The 15,145-nt window shown below is 42.8% G+C and overlaps 1 protein-coding gene across 2 annotated transcripts in view; it reads right to left on the bottom strand.

Annotated features, from left to right (window-relative positions):
- The window catches only part of LOC139264479 (thrombospondin type-1 domain-containing protein 7A-like), a 757,124-nt gene that overhangs the window by 241,597 nt on the left and 500,382 nt on the right, over positions 1 to 15,145 (bottom strand). For both annotated transcript variants that reach the window (XM_070881020.1, XM_070881021.1), the window contains 2 exons: positions 14,073 to 14,228; positions 13,106 to 13,309 (listed from right to left, as the gene is read on the bottom strand). In XM_070881020.1, coding sequence (XP_070737121.1) covers positions 13,106 to 13,309; positions 14,073 to 14,228 — 360 coding nt within the window. The remainder of the gene's footprint in view (positions 1 to 13,105; positions 13,310 to 14,072; positions 14,229 to 15,145) is intronic.

Genomic DNA, 15,145 nt, shown 5'->3' with positions numbered 1-15,145 from the left:
TCATGGACACAAGTCCACAGTGTCGCTGCTGCATTTGCATCTGCAGCATTTACACTACTGGGGGTAGATCTTGACTTTGTGTGATAGTGTAAAATGGGTGGTATCTCAACCTAAAACAGGCTGCACAGAACCAAGATTTACCCCTTGTACTTTTTGGACAGATGGCTTGGTCACCAGTGGGCATTAGAACATAGAAACATAGAAAATAGGTGCAGGAGTAGGCCATTTGGCCCTTCGAGCCTGCACCACCATTCAATAAGATCATGGCTGATCATTCCCTCAATACCCCTTTTCCTGCTTTCTCTCCATATCCCTTGATCCCCTTAGCTGTAAGGGCCATATCTAACTCCCTCTTGAATATATCCAATGAACTGGCATCAATGACTCTCTGTGGCAGGGAATTCCATAGGTTAACAACTCTCTGAGTGAAGAAGTTTCTCCTCATCTCAGTCCTTAATGACCTACCCCTTATCCTAAGACTGTGTCCCCTGGTTCTGGACTTCCCCAACATCGGGAACATTCTACCTACATCTAACCTGTCCTGTCCCATCAGAATCTTGTTTGTTTCTATGAGACCCCCTCTCATCCTTCTAAACTCCAATGTATAAAGGCCCAGGTGATCCAGTCTCTCCTCATATGTCAGTCCAGCCATCCTGGGAATCAGTCTGGTGAACCTTCGCTGCACTCCCTCAATAGCAAGAATGTTCTTCCTCAGATTAGGAGACTAAAACTGAACACAATATTCCAGGTGAGGCCTCACCAAGGCCCTGTACAACTGCAGTAAGACCTCCCTGCTCCTATACTCAAACCCCCTAGCTATGAAGGCCAACATACCATTTGCCTTCCTCACTGCCTGCTGTACCTGTATGCCAACTTTCAGTGACTGATGAACCATGACACCCAGGTCTCATTGCACCTCCCATTTTCCTAATCTGCCGCCATTCAGATAATATTCGGTCTTCGTGTTTTTGCCCCCAAAGTGGATAACCTCACATTTACCCACATTATACTGCATCTGCCATGCATTTGCCCACTCACTTAACCTGTCCAAGTCACCCTGCAGCCTCTTAGAGTCCCCCTCACAGCTCACACCACCACCCAATTTAGTGTCATCTGCAAACTTGGAGATATTACACTCAATTCCTTCAAGTAAATCATTGATATATATTGTAAAGAGCTGGGGTCCCAGCACTGAGCCCTGCGGCACTCCACTAGTCACTGCCTACCATTCTGAAAAGGACCCGTTTATCCAGACTCTCTGCTTCCTGTCTGCCAACCAGTTTTCTATCCACGTCAGTATATTACCCCCAATACCATGTGCTTTGATTTTGCACACCAATCTCTTGTGTGGGACCTTGTCAAAAGCCTTTTGAAAGTCCAAATACACCACATCCACTGGTTCTCCCTTGTCCACTCTACTAGTTACATCCTCAAAAAATTCCAGAAGATTCGTCAAACATGATTTCGCCTTCATAAATCCATGCTGACTTGGACTGATCCTGTCACTGCTTTCCAAATGCGCTGCTATTTCATCCTTAATAATTGATTCCAACATTTTCCCCACTACTGATGCCAGGCTATCCGATCTGTAATTACTCGCTTTCTCTCTCCCTCCCTTTTTAAAAAGTGGTGTTACATTAGCTACCCTCCAGTCCATAGGAACTGATCCAGAGTCGATAGACTGTTGGAAAATGATAACCAATGCAGCCACTATTTCTAGGGCCATTTCCTTAAGTACTCTGGGATGCAGACTATCAGGCCCCGGGGATTTATCGGCCTTCAATCCCATCAATTTCAGTAACACAATTTCCCGCCTAATAAGGATATCCTTCAGTTCCTCCTTCTCACTAGACCCTCGGTTCTCTAGTATTTCCGAAGGTTATTTGTGTCTTCCTTCGTGAAGACAGAACCAAAGTATTTGTTCAATTGGTCTGCCATTTCTTTGTTCCCGATTATAAATTCACATGAATCGACTACAAGGGACCTACGTTAGTCTTCACTTATCTTTTTCTCCTCACATATCTATAGAAGCTTTTGCAGTCAGTTTTTATGTTCCCGGCAAGCTTCTTCTCCTACTTTATTTTCCCCCTTTTAATTAAACCCTTTGTGCTCCTCTGCTGAATTCTAAATTTCTCCCAGTCGTCAGGTTTGCTGCTTTTTTTAGCCAATTTATATGCCTCTTCCTTGGATTTAACACTATCCTTAATTTCCCTTGTTCGCCACGGTTGAGCCACCTTCCCCGTTTTATTTATTTATTTATTTTTTTAATGCTGTCAGATTGGAAATCTTGGTTGATTTGGTGGCACAGCCTTTGGCTGTCTTAACTCTACTCACTCGAGTCCCCTCCCTAAGCCACCGCATCTCTCCACTTCTCTCTCCACCATAAGAAACTTTCTACAAACCTATCTTTCTGACCAAGATTTTGTTGAGCCCCACCTGTCCTCTCCCTCCATAGCTTGATGTCGATTCTTCCACCTACTTATCATTGTGAAATGCCATGAGACTTGTTTGCATTTAATGTCCTTTATTAATGTAAGCTGTTGCTTTGGAACATGTAACAGGCTCAGACCTTCATGTTCAGTGCACCAACACCATGATGGGCTTATACCAGAGGTCACGCTGGAACTGAATGCACACCAAGTTCACATGGGCAGCGCGCTGCTGTATAAACAGAACCACTTACTAATAATATTAAGAAAGAATGAATTTGCATTCACATAGTAAGTTTTATGTCTTCTGGATGTCCCAAATCTCTTCACAGCAAATGAAGTATTTTTGAAGTGTAGAAAGTGTTGAAATATAGACAAATGTGGCAACTGGCATGTGCACAGCAACGTCCCCCACACAATAATGAGATAAATGACCAGATAATCTGCTTTAGTGATGTTGATTGAGGCCTAAATGTTGGCCAGGATACTGGGTTAACTCCCATACTCTTCAAATAGTGCCACGGCATCTTTTATATCCACCTGAGAGGGCACACAGGGCCTCAGTTTAACATCTTATCTGTAAGATGGTAGCTCTGTCAATGCAGCACTTTTTCAGTACTGAACTGAAGGGGTGAAAATTCATTTAGGCTGATTTCTGGGTCAAAAATAGGCAACTTGACCGACGTGGGTATCAAATTTGGGTCTGTTGTGTCACTGGCAGCAGGCTGCAGGTAAGTACTAGGAGGGGATGGGAGAAAAATGCAGGGGAGGGAGCTGAGGGAGGGCCAGTCATGACTTTCAGCAGTGTTGTGGAGCTGAGAGGGCTGCTGATTAGGCTGTGGTAGAAGTGGAAAAACTAGTCGAATGCTCTAACTGGTTGTTCATGAATTTTGCATGAAGGCTCCTGAAATAGGCGCAGATCCATTTTTGAATATTTAAATTGATCCAATGTTGTTTTCAGCTTGCCACCAGGGATGGGTAAAAACAATGTGGAGAAATATGGTGGTGTCCATGTTACTGGCGCAGATCAGGTGCAAGACTTCGTGCCTAGAAATTGGTGGATGTTGTGCCAGTTTACATAAAATAATGGACAAAATGCATTCCGATTGCCACCCCAACGTAACAGCCTAGGTTATGTGCTCAAGTCTCAGAGCTTAGGCCAATTTGTGTTGTTCCCTATGAAGCTACTTGGCTAACTTCAGTTGAGTGACCCCCTGCTGGATATGGAAATGTGGGCTTCATGAAAAAAACAAATTACATTTAATTTTACGAATTTACTACAGGGAACGGCTTGAATCCATGATGTTAAGACTTAAAGGTAAAAATGCTTCCACAGTACCAAGGGTGCAAATCCATACCATAACATGAAATTGTACAGACATACAACACAACAATTTGCATTTATATAGCGCCTTTAAAGTCCCAAATCCAAGGCGCTTCTCGCAGGAGTGTGATCAGACAAACATTTGACTCCGAGCCGCATTAGAAGAAACTGCATCAGATGATCAAAAGCTTGGTCAAAGAGGAGCGTTTTAAAAGAGGAGAGAGGTAGAGAGGCAGAGAGCTTTCGGAGGGATTTCCAGAGCTTAGGCCAATTTGTGTTGTTCCCTATGAAGCTACTTGGTTAACTTCAGTTGATGAGTGACCCCCTGCTGGATATGGAAATGTAGACTTCATGAAAAAAACAAATTAATTTAATTTTACGCATTTACTACAGGGAACGGCTTGTTAAAAACAAAAACAATTTAGCTTTTAATTACCTGGAATATGGGGTGTTCTTTGGCAATTTCCTCCTACAATTCCTTTTTAATTCAGTTATAATTTTAGGAGCCAGTTATCAAGTAAGCCTAAGTATGTTACTGCATGACAACATTTTCTTATTTAGATATTATAGCTGTGCAACTAATCAACATGACACTTTGTATAAATTGCCCCAATGTGAAGCAGCTGTATCTAGCACACACTCTCTGCAGTTCCATCTCCACTGTCATTCATTTTAATGAAACAACTTCAGGCATACTGTTTCCAATTCAATTGAAATCTCTGCACACTCACATTAAAGCAATTATGTTGGCCTGTTATAGCATGTTAGAGTTTCTAAACCATGGAGCAAAACTGTGACGAACAAAGAGAATTTTTTGTATTTATCCCGCTTTCACTGGAGCTTCAATGCAGTTCTTCACTGATGCAATAGCTCCTTTTTTTTCTTTGGTGGAAGCTTTTCAGCAGCAATCCTTCCTCCCCACCCCCATCCACTTTAACAAGGAAACAACAGTTGGTATAACAGGTATCCAGGCAACCCTTTTTGCTAACCGTAAATTGTAAATTTATGCAAGGTTTTTCCTGCTTCAACTATACAATTGCCTGCAGTTACTTTTTTCTCAAAATTTATGTGCAATTCATACTCACTGCTGGGTTGAGTAATGAGCAACATCGTGTTCAAATGATTTGCTACATCGCTAAAACAGTATTTCCTAAAAGCTGTCTCCTGCTCCGGCTTATCCTCGTGGATTCCAACCTAAATTCTACCTTTCATGTTTTGGATCCATCCCAGTCCTGCCGAAAGGTCAATGACCTGCAACGTTAACTCTGATTCTCTCTCCACAAAAACGGCCTGACTTGCTGAGGATTTCCAGCATTTTCTGTTTTTATTTTTTAGAAGCATTTGGTTGTGGCTTCAGAAATCTTTATCTTGCGTTAAGCGAAAATTAATCATTTTCAAATGAGATTGCATCACCTTTATTTCAAAGTTCCAACTGATTATCTCCCTTTAAAGACAACAGTAAGGTTTCTGATGCAAAACATTTTTAGTTTTACCTCAAAATCAATTTGAATTGCTATCTATGTTTGGTTTTAGTTCTAACATTCACCTTCAGAAATCTGTAAGTTACTTTACTCATTGTTTTTCCATCCCCCTCTGCCGCTGGCTGTCCCAACCCTGCCCTCTACAAGGTCTGGCTTCCTAGTTCATTTTCCTCCCATTCACTCCTCTTACTGCTGCCCACCCTCCAGGACTGCCTGGTGGAAAGCAGTGATAGATATATGGATTCATTCAAATGAATGGATTTATTTTTTTTTAAATTTATTTTTAATATTTTTTTTTACTTTTTTGGTCTCAGCTGAGGCCAAAAAGAAGTTTTCTCTTCTCCTCTTCAGGGATTTTCTGCTCCTTTCAATACCCAGCCACCTCTTCTGGTTCTGCAGTGGTGGTCTAGCTGTAGCATCAATGAGATTTGCTTGCTTTATGGCGGTGGATTCTGCTCGGAGCCCGCCCTGCCTCTACAGTGGGCTGCAACCCAGGAAAAAGGATCTGGATTGTAGTGGGGTCGGAGGGCGGCCAGAAGTCCCTGCCCTGCCACTACCCAACCGCTACGAGGAAAATACAATTTTTATGCTCATCAAAGTGAGGGATGTCAGTGCTGGAGAATGGACTGCTTTCCATTTTGAGCATCCATTGTTAGCACTGAACACTCCTATGTCAAGTACTGTATACCAACAATGTGCCTTAGGAGAGTACCCATTACTGCACCAGTGTAATATCTTTTCATTTTCTATACTAACCTGTAGCCCTTCTGAATGAGATTGCCCGTTACTGCGGAATGTGCTGTGGGACCAACGCCACCAGCAATTGCCCAATCTCATCTCAGATAGGACTAGCTATACAAAACACTGAAAACTACCATCTCATTAATATGGGCTGGACTGAAGCCATATCTCAGAGTTCAAAAGCACAGTGTCTAACCCACTCAATTACTCAATGCACTCCCCACACAACTGAGAACTGTTTTATGATTCGTCCACATGTACAAATAAACTATTGATTCATCAAACTTTGTGGAAAAATGACAATTTAGTATAGAAGAGGCACTAAGTAGATGCCAGAACTCACTTTATTATCCACTACTGAAAGGCAGAGAAGATCTAAACAATATAATGCCGAATAGACAAGTTACATCATCCAGAGAGCATGCATCATGATTTTGATGCCACATGTTTCAGCTTAGAATGAAAGAAGAAAGAACTTGCATTTATATAGTGCCTTTCATGACCTCAGGTCGTCCCAAAGCGCTTTACGGCCAATGAATACTTTTGAAGTGTCGTCACTGTTGTAATGTAGGAAACATGGTAGACTATTTCTGCACAACAAGGTCTCACAAATAACAATGCAATAAATGACTAGATCATCTGTTTTAGTGATGTTAGTTGAGGAATATATATTCAGAGGACAATGGGAAAACTCTCCTGCTCATCTTCGAATAGTTCCGTGAGGTCTTTTGCATCCACCTGAGAGAGCAGATGGTTTAACATCTCATTCAAAGATCGGCATTTTCAATAGTGTAGCTCTCCATCTGAAGTGCTCATCTAGATTATATGCTCAAGTGTTTGGAGTAGAACCTGAAGCTACAATCTTCTAATCCAGACCTGAGATTGCGAGCACTGAGTTAGGGCTGACACCAATGAGAATCAAAGAAGTCATTCTGTTATGAATCAACTCATGATCCACCACATTACAATCAATCCTAAACTGGCAAAACATAAACACAAGCCCAGATTTTGGTTGTTTAACATCTTGTGAAATAATGATTTGTTCTTTGAATTTGGGACAGTAGGGGTTTTCCATGATTTAAAGCAATAGTAATAATCTATTTACTAACGTAAAATAATGGAATTTTCATGGACGAGCATTAACCCAAACTAGACTGGTCTACTCCATGCACACGTTTTAAAATATTATTTTTAGGGCCCGAACTTGGTGGCCTTACCATCCACTGCCGCCGACTGCCAGCAAGTTTTTTTGGCGTTAGCCCCTCGGTGACAGATTCCTCTAGGTCTGCCGCCGGTGGGAGGGTAGTACCACTGGGAAGCGCCCGCTGACGGCCGCTAGCGGGAAAGTCGCATAAGTGACCGTCCACCCGCCGAGCTGGCAGATTCCTCCGGGCGGGAGTCGGCTGCAGCAGGGGGAAGGACCGCTGTGTGAAGGCAGGTCTAACTCCGACGGTAAGTAAGAAGACCTGCAAAAAAAGGTTAGTGAACTTCTTTTATTTAATATTTTTTCAGCGATTTATGCGGATGGGGTCCCCTGAAGGTTTTGCATTATTTTTTTTTAAACTTTATTTTCAGCTGTTCCCCCCTCCCTGGGCCCGACTCAATCCTTGCGACATTTTGACGAGGGTCGCATTTGCCGCCGAGATTGGGAGCTCCCGTCCGCTGCCGCCCAGATTCACGGCGTAAATCGTTTTTTTGCCGCTGGGCAGTACTGGCATATCTTTTACAGGAATCTCTCTGGCAAAGTACGGCCAGGTCTCTAGGCGGTCACCAGCGGTCCTTTGGGTGGCACTTGGGCAGGCCTTGGCTTTGACCAAGTTCGGGCCCAAAGGGTATGAGTACTGCTGGCAATTACCCATCACTAGAAGCCCTTTGAAAAGTGGGCCCTTTTCATGAACAGTGCAGTCCATGTGGTGAAGGTACACCCATCATACTGTTAGGTAGGGGTTTCCAGGATTTTTACCCAGTGACAATGAAGGGATATATGTCCAAGTCAGCACAGTGTGTGACTTAGAAGGGAACTTGGAGGTGGAGGTGTTCCACTACAACTGCTGCACTTACTCTTCCAAGTGGAATTTGGGGGTTTTGGAAGTGTTGCTGAAGAAGCCTTGGAAAATTGCTGCTGTGTATCCTGTAGATAATACACACTGCAGCCACGGTATGCTGGTGATGTTTAAACTAGTGGATAAAGTGTTGATCAAGCAGGTTGCTTTGTTCTGAATAGTGACAAGCTTTCTGAGTGTTGTTGCTGCTATATCCATCTCGATAAATTAAGGTAATTCCATCACACTTCTGCCTTCTGCCAGTGACGACACTTCAAAAGTACTTATTTGGCTGTAAAGAGCTTTGGAACGTCCTGAGGTTGTAAAAGGCACAAAAGACATGCAAGTCTTTTTTTGTAGGTGATGGAGAGGCTTTGGGGAGTCAGGAAGATGGGTCCCTTGTCATAGAATACCTAGACTCTGAACTGCTTTAGTGGCAACGACATTTATGTGGCTGATCCCATTGAGTTTCTGGTCAATGGTGACCTACCAGGATGTTGATGGTGGGGTATTGGTGATGGCAATGCCTTTGAATGTCATGGAGAAGTGCTTTTTTTAATTCATTCATGTGATGTGGGCATCATTTGCAAGGCCGGCATTTATTGCCCATCCCTAATTGCCCTTGAGAAGATGGTGGTGAGCTGCCTTCTTGAACCACTGCAGTCCGTGAGGTTAAAGTACTCCTACAGTGCTGTTAGGGAGGGAGTTCCCGGATTTTGACCCAGCGACGATGAAGGAATGGCGATATATATCCTAGTCAGGATGGTGTGTGACTTGGCAGGGAACTTAGAGGTGAGGATGCTTCCATGTGCCTGCTGCCCTTGACCACACAAAGGTTACTGCACAAGATAAAAGTTCACGGGGTCGGGGGTAATATATTAGCGTGGATAGAGGATTGGCAAACTAACAGAGAACAGAGAATTGGGATAAATGGTTCATTTTCTTGTTGGCAACCAGTAACTAGTGGGGTGCCGCAGAGATCAGTGCTGGGACCCCAACTATTTACAATCTATATGAACGACTTGGAAGAAGGGACTGAGTGTAACATAGCCAAGTTTGCTGATGATACAAAGATGGGAGGAAAAGCAATGTGTGAGGAGGACAGAAAAAATCTGCAATAGACAGGCTAAGTGAGTGGGCAAAAATTTGGCACATGGAGTATAATGTTGGAATGTGTGAGGTCATGCACTTTGGCAGAAAAAAATCAAAGAGCAAGTTATTATTTAAATGGAGAAAGATTGCAAAATGCCACAGTGCAGCAGGACCTGGGGGTACTTGTGCATGAAACTCAAAAGGATAGTATGCAGGTACAGCAAGTGACCAGGAAGGCCAATGGAATCTTGGCCTTTATTGCAAAGAGGATGGAGTATAAAAGCAGGGAAGTCTTGCTACAGCTATACAAGGTTTTGGTGAGGCCACACCTGGAATACTGGTGCAGTTTTGGTTTCCATATTTACGATAGGATATAGTTGCTTTGGAGGCAGTTCAGAGAAGGTTCATTAGGTTGATTCCGGGGATGAGGGGGTTGAATTATAAGGAAAGATTGAGTAGGTTGGGCCTCTACTCATTGGAATTCAGAAGAATGAGAGGTGGTCTTATCGAAACGTTTAAGATTATGAGAGGACTTGACAAGGTGGATGCAGAGAGGATGTTTCCACTGATGGGGGAGACTAGAACTAGAGGGCATGATCTTAGAATAAGAGGCCACCCATTTAAAACAGAGATGAGGAGAAATTTCTTCTCTCAGAGGGTTGTAAATCTGCGGAGTTTGCTGTCTCAGAGAGCTGTGGAAGCTGGGGCATTGAATAAATTAAAGTCAGAAATGGACAGTTTCTTAAATGATAAGGGGTTATGGGGAGCGGGCAGGTAAGTGGAGCTGAGTCCATGATCAGATCAGCCATGTTCTTATTGTATGGCGGAGCAGGCTCGAGGGTTCGTATGGCCTACTCCTGTTCCTATTTCTTATGTTCTTATGTTATGTATGATAGAGGTCGCGGGTTTGGGAGGTGCTGTTGGAGAAGCCTTGCTGAGTTGCTGCAGTGCATTATTTAGATGGTACACACTGCAGCTTATGCTGTGCCAGTGGTGGAGGGAGTGAATGTTTAAGGTAGTCAATAGGGTGCCAGTCAAGCGGACTGCTTTGTCCTGTATGGTGTTGAGCTTCTTGAGTGTTGTTGGAGCTGCACACAGCTAGGCAAATGGACAGTATTCTATTTCACACCTGACTCGTGCTTGTAGATGGTGGAAAGGCTTTGGGGAGTCAGGAGGTAAGACACTCACCGCAGAATATCCAATCTTTGACCTGCTCTTGTAGCCACAGTATTTATGTGGCTGGTCCAGTTAAGTTTCTGGTTTTGTGGTGACCCCCAGGATGTTGATGGTGAGAGATTCAGCGATGGTAATGCCGTTGAAAATCAAGGGACGGTGGTTAGACATTCGCTTTTGGAGATAGTCATTGCCTGGCACTTGTGGGGCGCAAATGTTACTTGCCACTTATCAGTCCAAGCCTGAATGCCGTTCAGGTCTTGTTGCATGCAGGCATGGACTGCTTCATTATCTGACAAGTTGTGAATGGAACTGAACACTGTGCAATCATCAGCGAACATCTCCACTTCTGACCTTATGATGGAGGATAGGTCATTGATGAAGCAGCTGAAGACGGTTGGGCCTAGGACACTGCCCTGAGGAACTCCTCCCACAATATCCTGGGGCTGGGATGATTGACCTCCAACAACTCCAGCCATCTTCCTTTGTGCTAGGTATGACTCCAGCTAGTGGAGAGTTTTCCCCCTGATTTCCCTTTTACTAGGGCTCCTTGATGCCACACTCGATCAAATGCTGCTTTGATGTCAAGGGCAGTCATTCTTACCTCACCTCTGGAATTTAGCTTTTTTGTCCATGTTTGGACCAAGGCTGTAATGAGGTCTGGATCCAAATGGTACTGGTGGAACCCAAACTGAGCACCGGTGAGCAGATTATTGTTGTGCAAGTGCTGTTTGATAGTACTGTCAACAACACCTTCCATCACTTTGCTGATGATTGAGAGTACACTAATGCGGTGGTAATTGGATGGATTGGATTTGTCCTGCATTTTGTGGACAGAACATATCTGGGCAATTTTCTACATTGTCAGGTAGATGCCAGTGATGTAGCTGTACTGGAATAGCTTGGCTAGAAGCGTGGCTAGTTCTGGAGCTCAAGTCTTCATCAGGACAGCTGGGATATTGTCGGGGCCCATAGCCTTTGCTGTATCCAGTAATATCATGTAGAGTGAATTGAATTGGCTGAAGATTGGCTTCTGTGATGATGGAGACCTCAGGATGAGGCTGAGATGTGTAATCCACTCGGCACTTCTGGCTAAATTCAGTTGCGAACGCTTCAGCCTTGTCTTTTACACACACGTGCTATGCTCTGCCATCATTGAGGATGGGGATGTTTGGAGCCTCCTCTTCCTGTGAGTTGTTTAATTTTCCATCACCATTCATGACTAAATGTGGCAGTACTGCAGAGCTTTGATTTAATCTGTTGGTTGTGGGATTGCTTACCTCTGTCTATAACATGTTGCTTCTGCTGTTTAGCATGTATGTAGTCCTGCATTGTAGCTTCACCAGGTTAGCACTTCATTTTTAGGTACGCCTGGTGCTGCTCCTGGCATGCTCTTTTACACTCCTCATTGAACCAGGGTTGGTTCCCTGGCTTGATGATAATGGTAGTGTGAGGGTTACATTGGGCAATGAGGTTACAGATTGTGGTGGAATACAATTCTGCTGCTACTGATAGATCTATTGGACATAGTCATTCCCTGGCATTTGAGTGGGACGAATGTTACTTGCCATTTATCAGCCCAAGTCTGACTATTATCCATGCCTTGCTGCATGCGGGTATGGACTGCTTCATTATCCGAGGAACTGCAAATTGAACTGAACACTGCAATCATTAGTTAACAGCCTCAGTCTGACCTTATGATGGAGGGAAGGTTATTGATGAAGAAGCTGAAGATGGTTGGGCAGTGGACACTGCCCTGAAGAACTCAAGCAGCAGTGTCCTGGGGCTGCAATGTTTGCCCTCCAACAACCACAACCGTCTTCCTTCATGCTAGGTATAACTCCACGCAATGGAGGTTTTTCCCTGATTCCCATTGACTTCAGTTTCACTCGGGTTCCTTGTGCTGCACTTGTGGCACGTGATAAGTGGGAACGTTTCAAATAAATTGGTGGTGGCTATATTTTTTGGCCACTGGTAGTTTAGTTGCTGGTGGAAGTGACCTGAACTGTGATCAGGAAGAGGACAGACCAAATATACAGAGACAATTTCTTATTCTCTTTAAATTTGTGCTTAGAATTTTGGGCCAGTATTTTGTACTACTAGGTTAGTTATGACATGGTTAGACACAGGATAAAGAACACTAGTCTGTCCCAACAATTTACCTCAGCCCCAACCTTAAAGCAGCACCTCCATTGTACTGTGGAACATCTTTCAATTTTCTACACCAATTATTTCATGCCTATGATACATGTGATTGCCAGTTTACTGCCTTCAGTGCAGAATAATGGATTGTTTTATTCAATGTGTCCATGCCCACTAAGAATTGATTTGAGGCTACCCAAATTTTATTCACATCGCATGCTTAAAGTCAGCAGACAGGAGGTATTCGTCCCATCAGTCTGGTCTGCATTTGAAGCTAAGTCCCAGAGACAAAAGGCTTGTGCCTAACCCACACTTAGCATGGCTTCTATTAACTAATCTAGGGTCAGTATCCTGCAAATACACAGACAGTGAAATCAGGCATTAAAGGTAAGCAGCAGAAACAAATATCTCATCACACAGGTGCTAATGTATTGTAGATGTTTAAATATAAATCTGAACTGAATCATTTTACTAAACCACAGACGGAAGCTGAGGGAGACTTCAATCAGTGAGTTAAAACATCCTGGAAAAATTCTCATATAATACTGGAGACAGCAATAAATCAGAAATCCAGTTCACCATGTTCTATTCTCAGTGGATGAAAAATTTGTGTTTCAACCTACAAGTGAAAGGACTGCCCTCAGATATCCATTTACAATAAAGATTAAAACAGTCCCTTACTATTGCTGTTGACACATTGAACATCTGGTGTCTGGATGCCTGGCCCACATTCGCTGTCATTGTCAGGTGAACATTCTCCCAGTCTCGCAACCTGCCAGCTGTAACAGGATGGGTCGTCACAAGGGATGGCTTCAATCAAATGTGGACAATTCCCAGTCCCACCAGTAGGCTCATTGGCAATTTGTCGTTTCCGCAGTTTAAATCCTATAGGAATGAATAATTTTATTTATTTCATTTTTCTGTTCACAAAACAACCAATAATAGAAAACAGCCTTGTGTAAATCTAATTTATACAATCCCTTATATTAATCTTCTTTAACTCTCAATACACAAGTAAAGTCTTCAACAGAATTTGTAATTACACAGGCTCATTAGGGTGGATCCTTTCAAATGAAGAATTATATAAGCATAGCTCTAGTTAGTATCAGTAGGTAATTTAAACTCATAAATTCTGCACTGCTGGAATAAAAGCTGGCCTGGAGCATTTGCATCTTCTACATTATTTCATCATTGTGTTCATTTACATCTTATTAAGCTAAACGCTAAAACATCATCAGTGTCTTTTCAAAATAATCTGGTCCAATTGCTTTTCTTTTAATTGGAATATACTTCCTTCCCCTTAAAAATATATATTTGCTATGCAGTTTCGAAAATAGGAGGCGATTTTCTCCCTGCGCTCGCGGTTGTGAAACCTGAAACTCAATTTAAGAACACATTTACGATTTTTCTATACTTACTGCACAGAGGAGATCAGACCCCAATGGTGGAACAATTGAGTAAAAAGAATAAAAATATAGACAGTCATCCAAATAAGTTTGTTTTAAACCTGCTGTTTTAAATCTAGCCCTCTCAGTTGTCCAGCGTGATTCTATTCCCAACATTTATGCTCTACAATATCTCACTTAAATTCTAAAAAATAACATCTTAATTGTTCGTTACAATCCTGCTAATGATAGATTCAATATACCTTTCTTTCCTTGTGGATCATCACAGCTTTCATAAATACATGGTCTCCAAGCAGTCCAGAATGACACTTCACATTCAATGGGACAGGAGATCTGACACAACTGGGTGGTGTTCGGTGTCGGTCCAATACACAGTTTGTTCACAACAGGTTTTGAAGCTAGCAGTGTAAAGCAAGAAAATAAATTATTATATGTTGCTTTACGCATTAGATATAATAACAAATAAAAGCCATCATTCAACTTATGTTTCCTTTAATAACTTGAAATTATCAAAGAGAGCACGAGCCTTAAAGGAGCATGTGTACTCTGAATGGTGAGGAGGAACCTCTTGTCCCATTGTGTGTGTGTGATTTCTGGAACATGTTATTTACTAAAATCCCTTTTAAAGTAGTTGTCAATGAAAAAGAGAAAGACTTGGATTTATATAGCACCTTTCACGACCACCGGATGTCTCAAAGCGCTTTACAGCCAATGAAATACTTCTGTAATGTAGGAAACATGGCAGCCAATTTGCACACAGCAAGCTCCCACAATTAGCAATGTGATAATGATCAGGTAATCTGTTTTTGTTATGTTGATTGAGGAATAAATATTGGCCAGGACACCAGGGATCTTCTTCGAAATAGTGCCATGGGATCTTTTATATTCACCTGAAAGAGCAGATGGAGCCTCGGTTTAATATCTCATCCGAAAGAAGGCACATCTGACAGTGCAGTACTCCCTCAGCACTACAATGGAGTGTCAGCCTAGATTTATGTGCTCAAGTCCCTGGAGTGGGACTTGAACCCACGACCTTCTGACTCAGAGGTGAGAATGCTACCCACTTAGCCACAGCTGACACTATGGATCTTTGTATTCCTCCATTAACAATATAGTAGAGTCGATGACAACTATCTCCTAGTCATTAGCAACAGAGTGATAATGACCAGCTATCTGACTGTTTTCCTGTCATTGCTGAGCTGTTGTTCTGCTTTAATGCAATCAAGAATTGCTAGCTTTTCCCATACATGCACATAAATGTACAAATCAAAGAATTCCTGGAGCTGGAGAGGGCAGTAGCTCAATTTCCACCCAG

The sequence above is a fragment of the Pristiophorus japonicus genome, chromosome 5, assembly GCF_044704955.1.
Source record: "Pristiophorus japonicus isolate sPriJap1 chromosome 5, sPriJap1.hap1, whole genome shotgun sequence".
Classification (NCBI taxonomy): Eukaryota; Metazoa; Chordata; class Chondrichthyes; family Pristiophoridae; genus Pristiophorus; species Pristiophorus japonicus.
The sequence above is the reverse complement of the archived record's forward strand: the minus strand, read 5'-3'. Positions and strand labels throughout refer to the sequence as shown.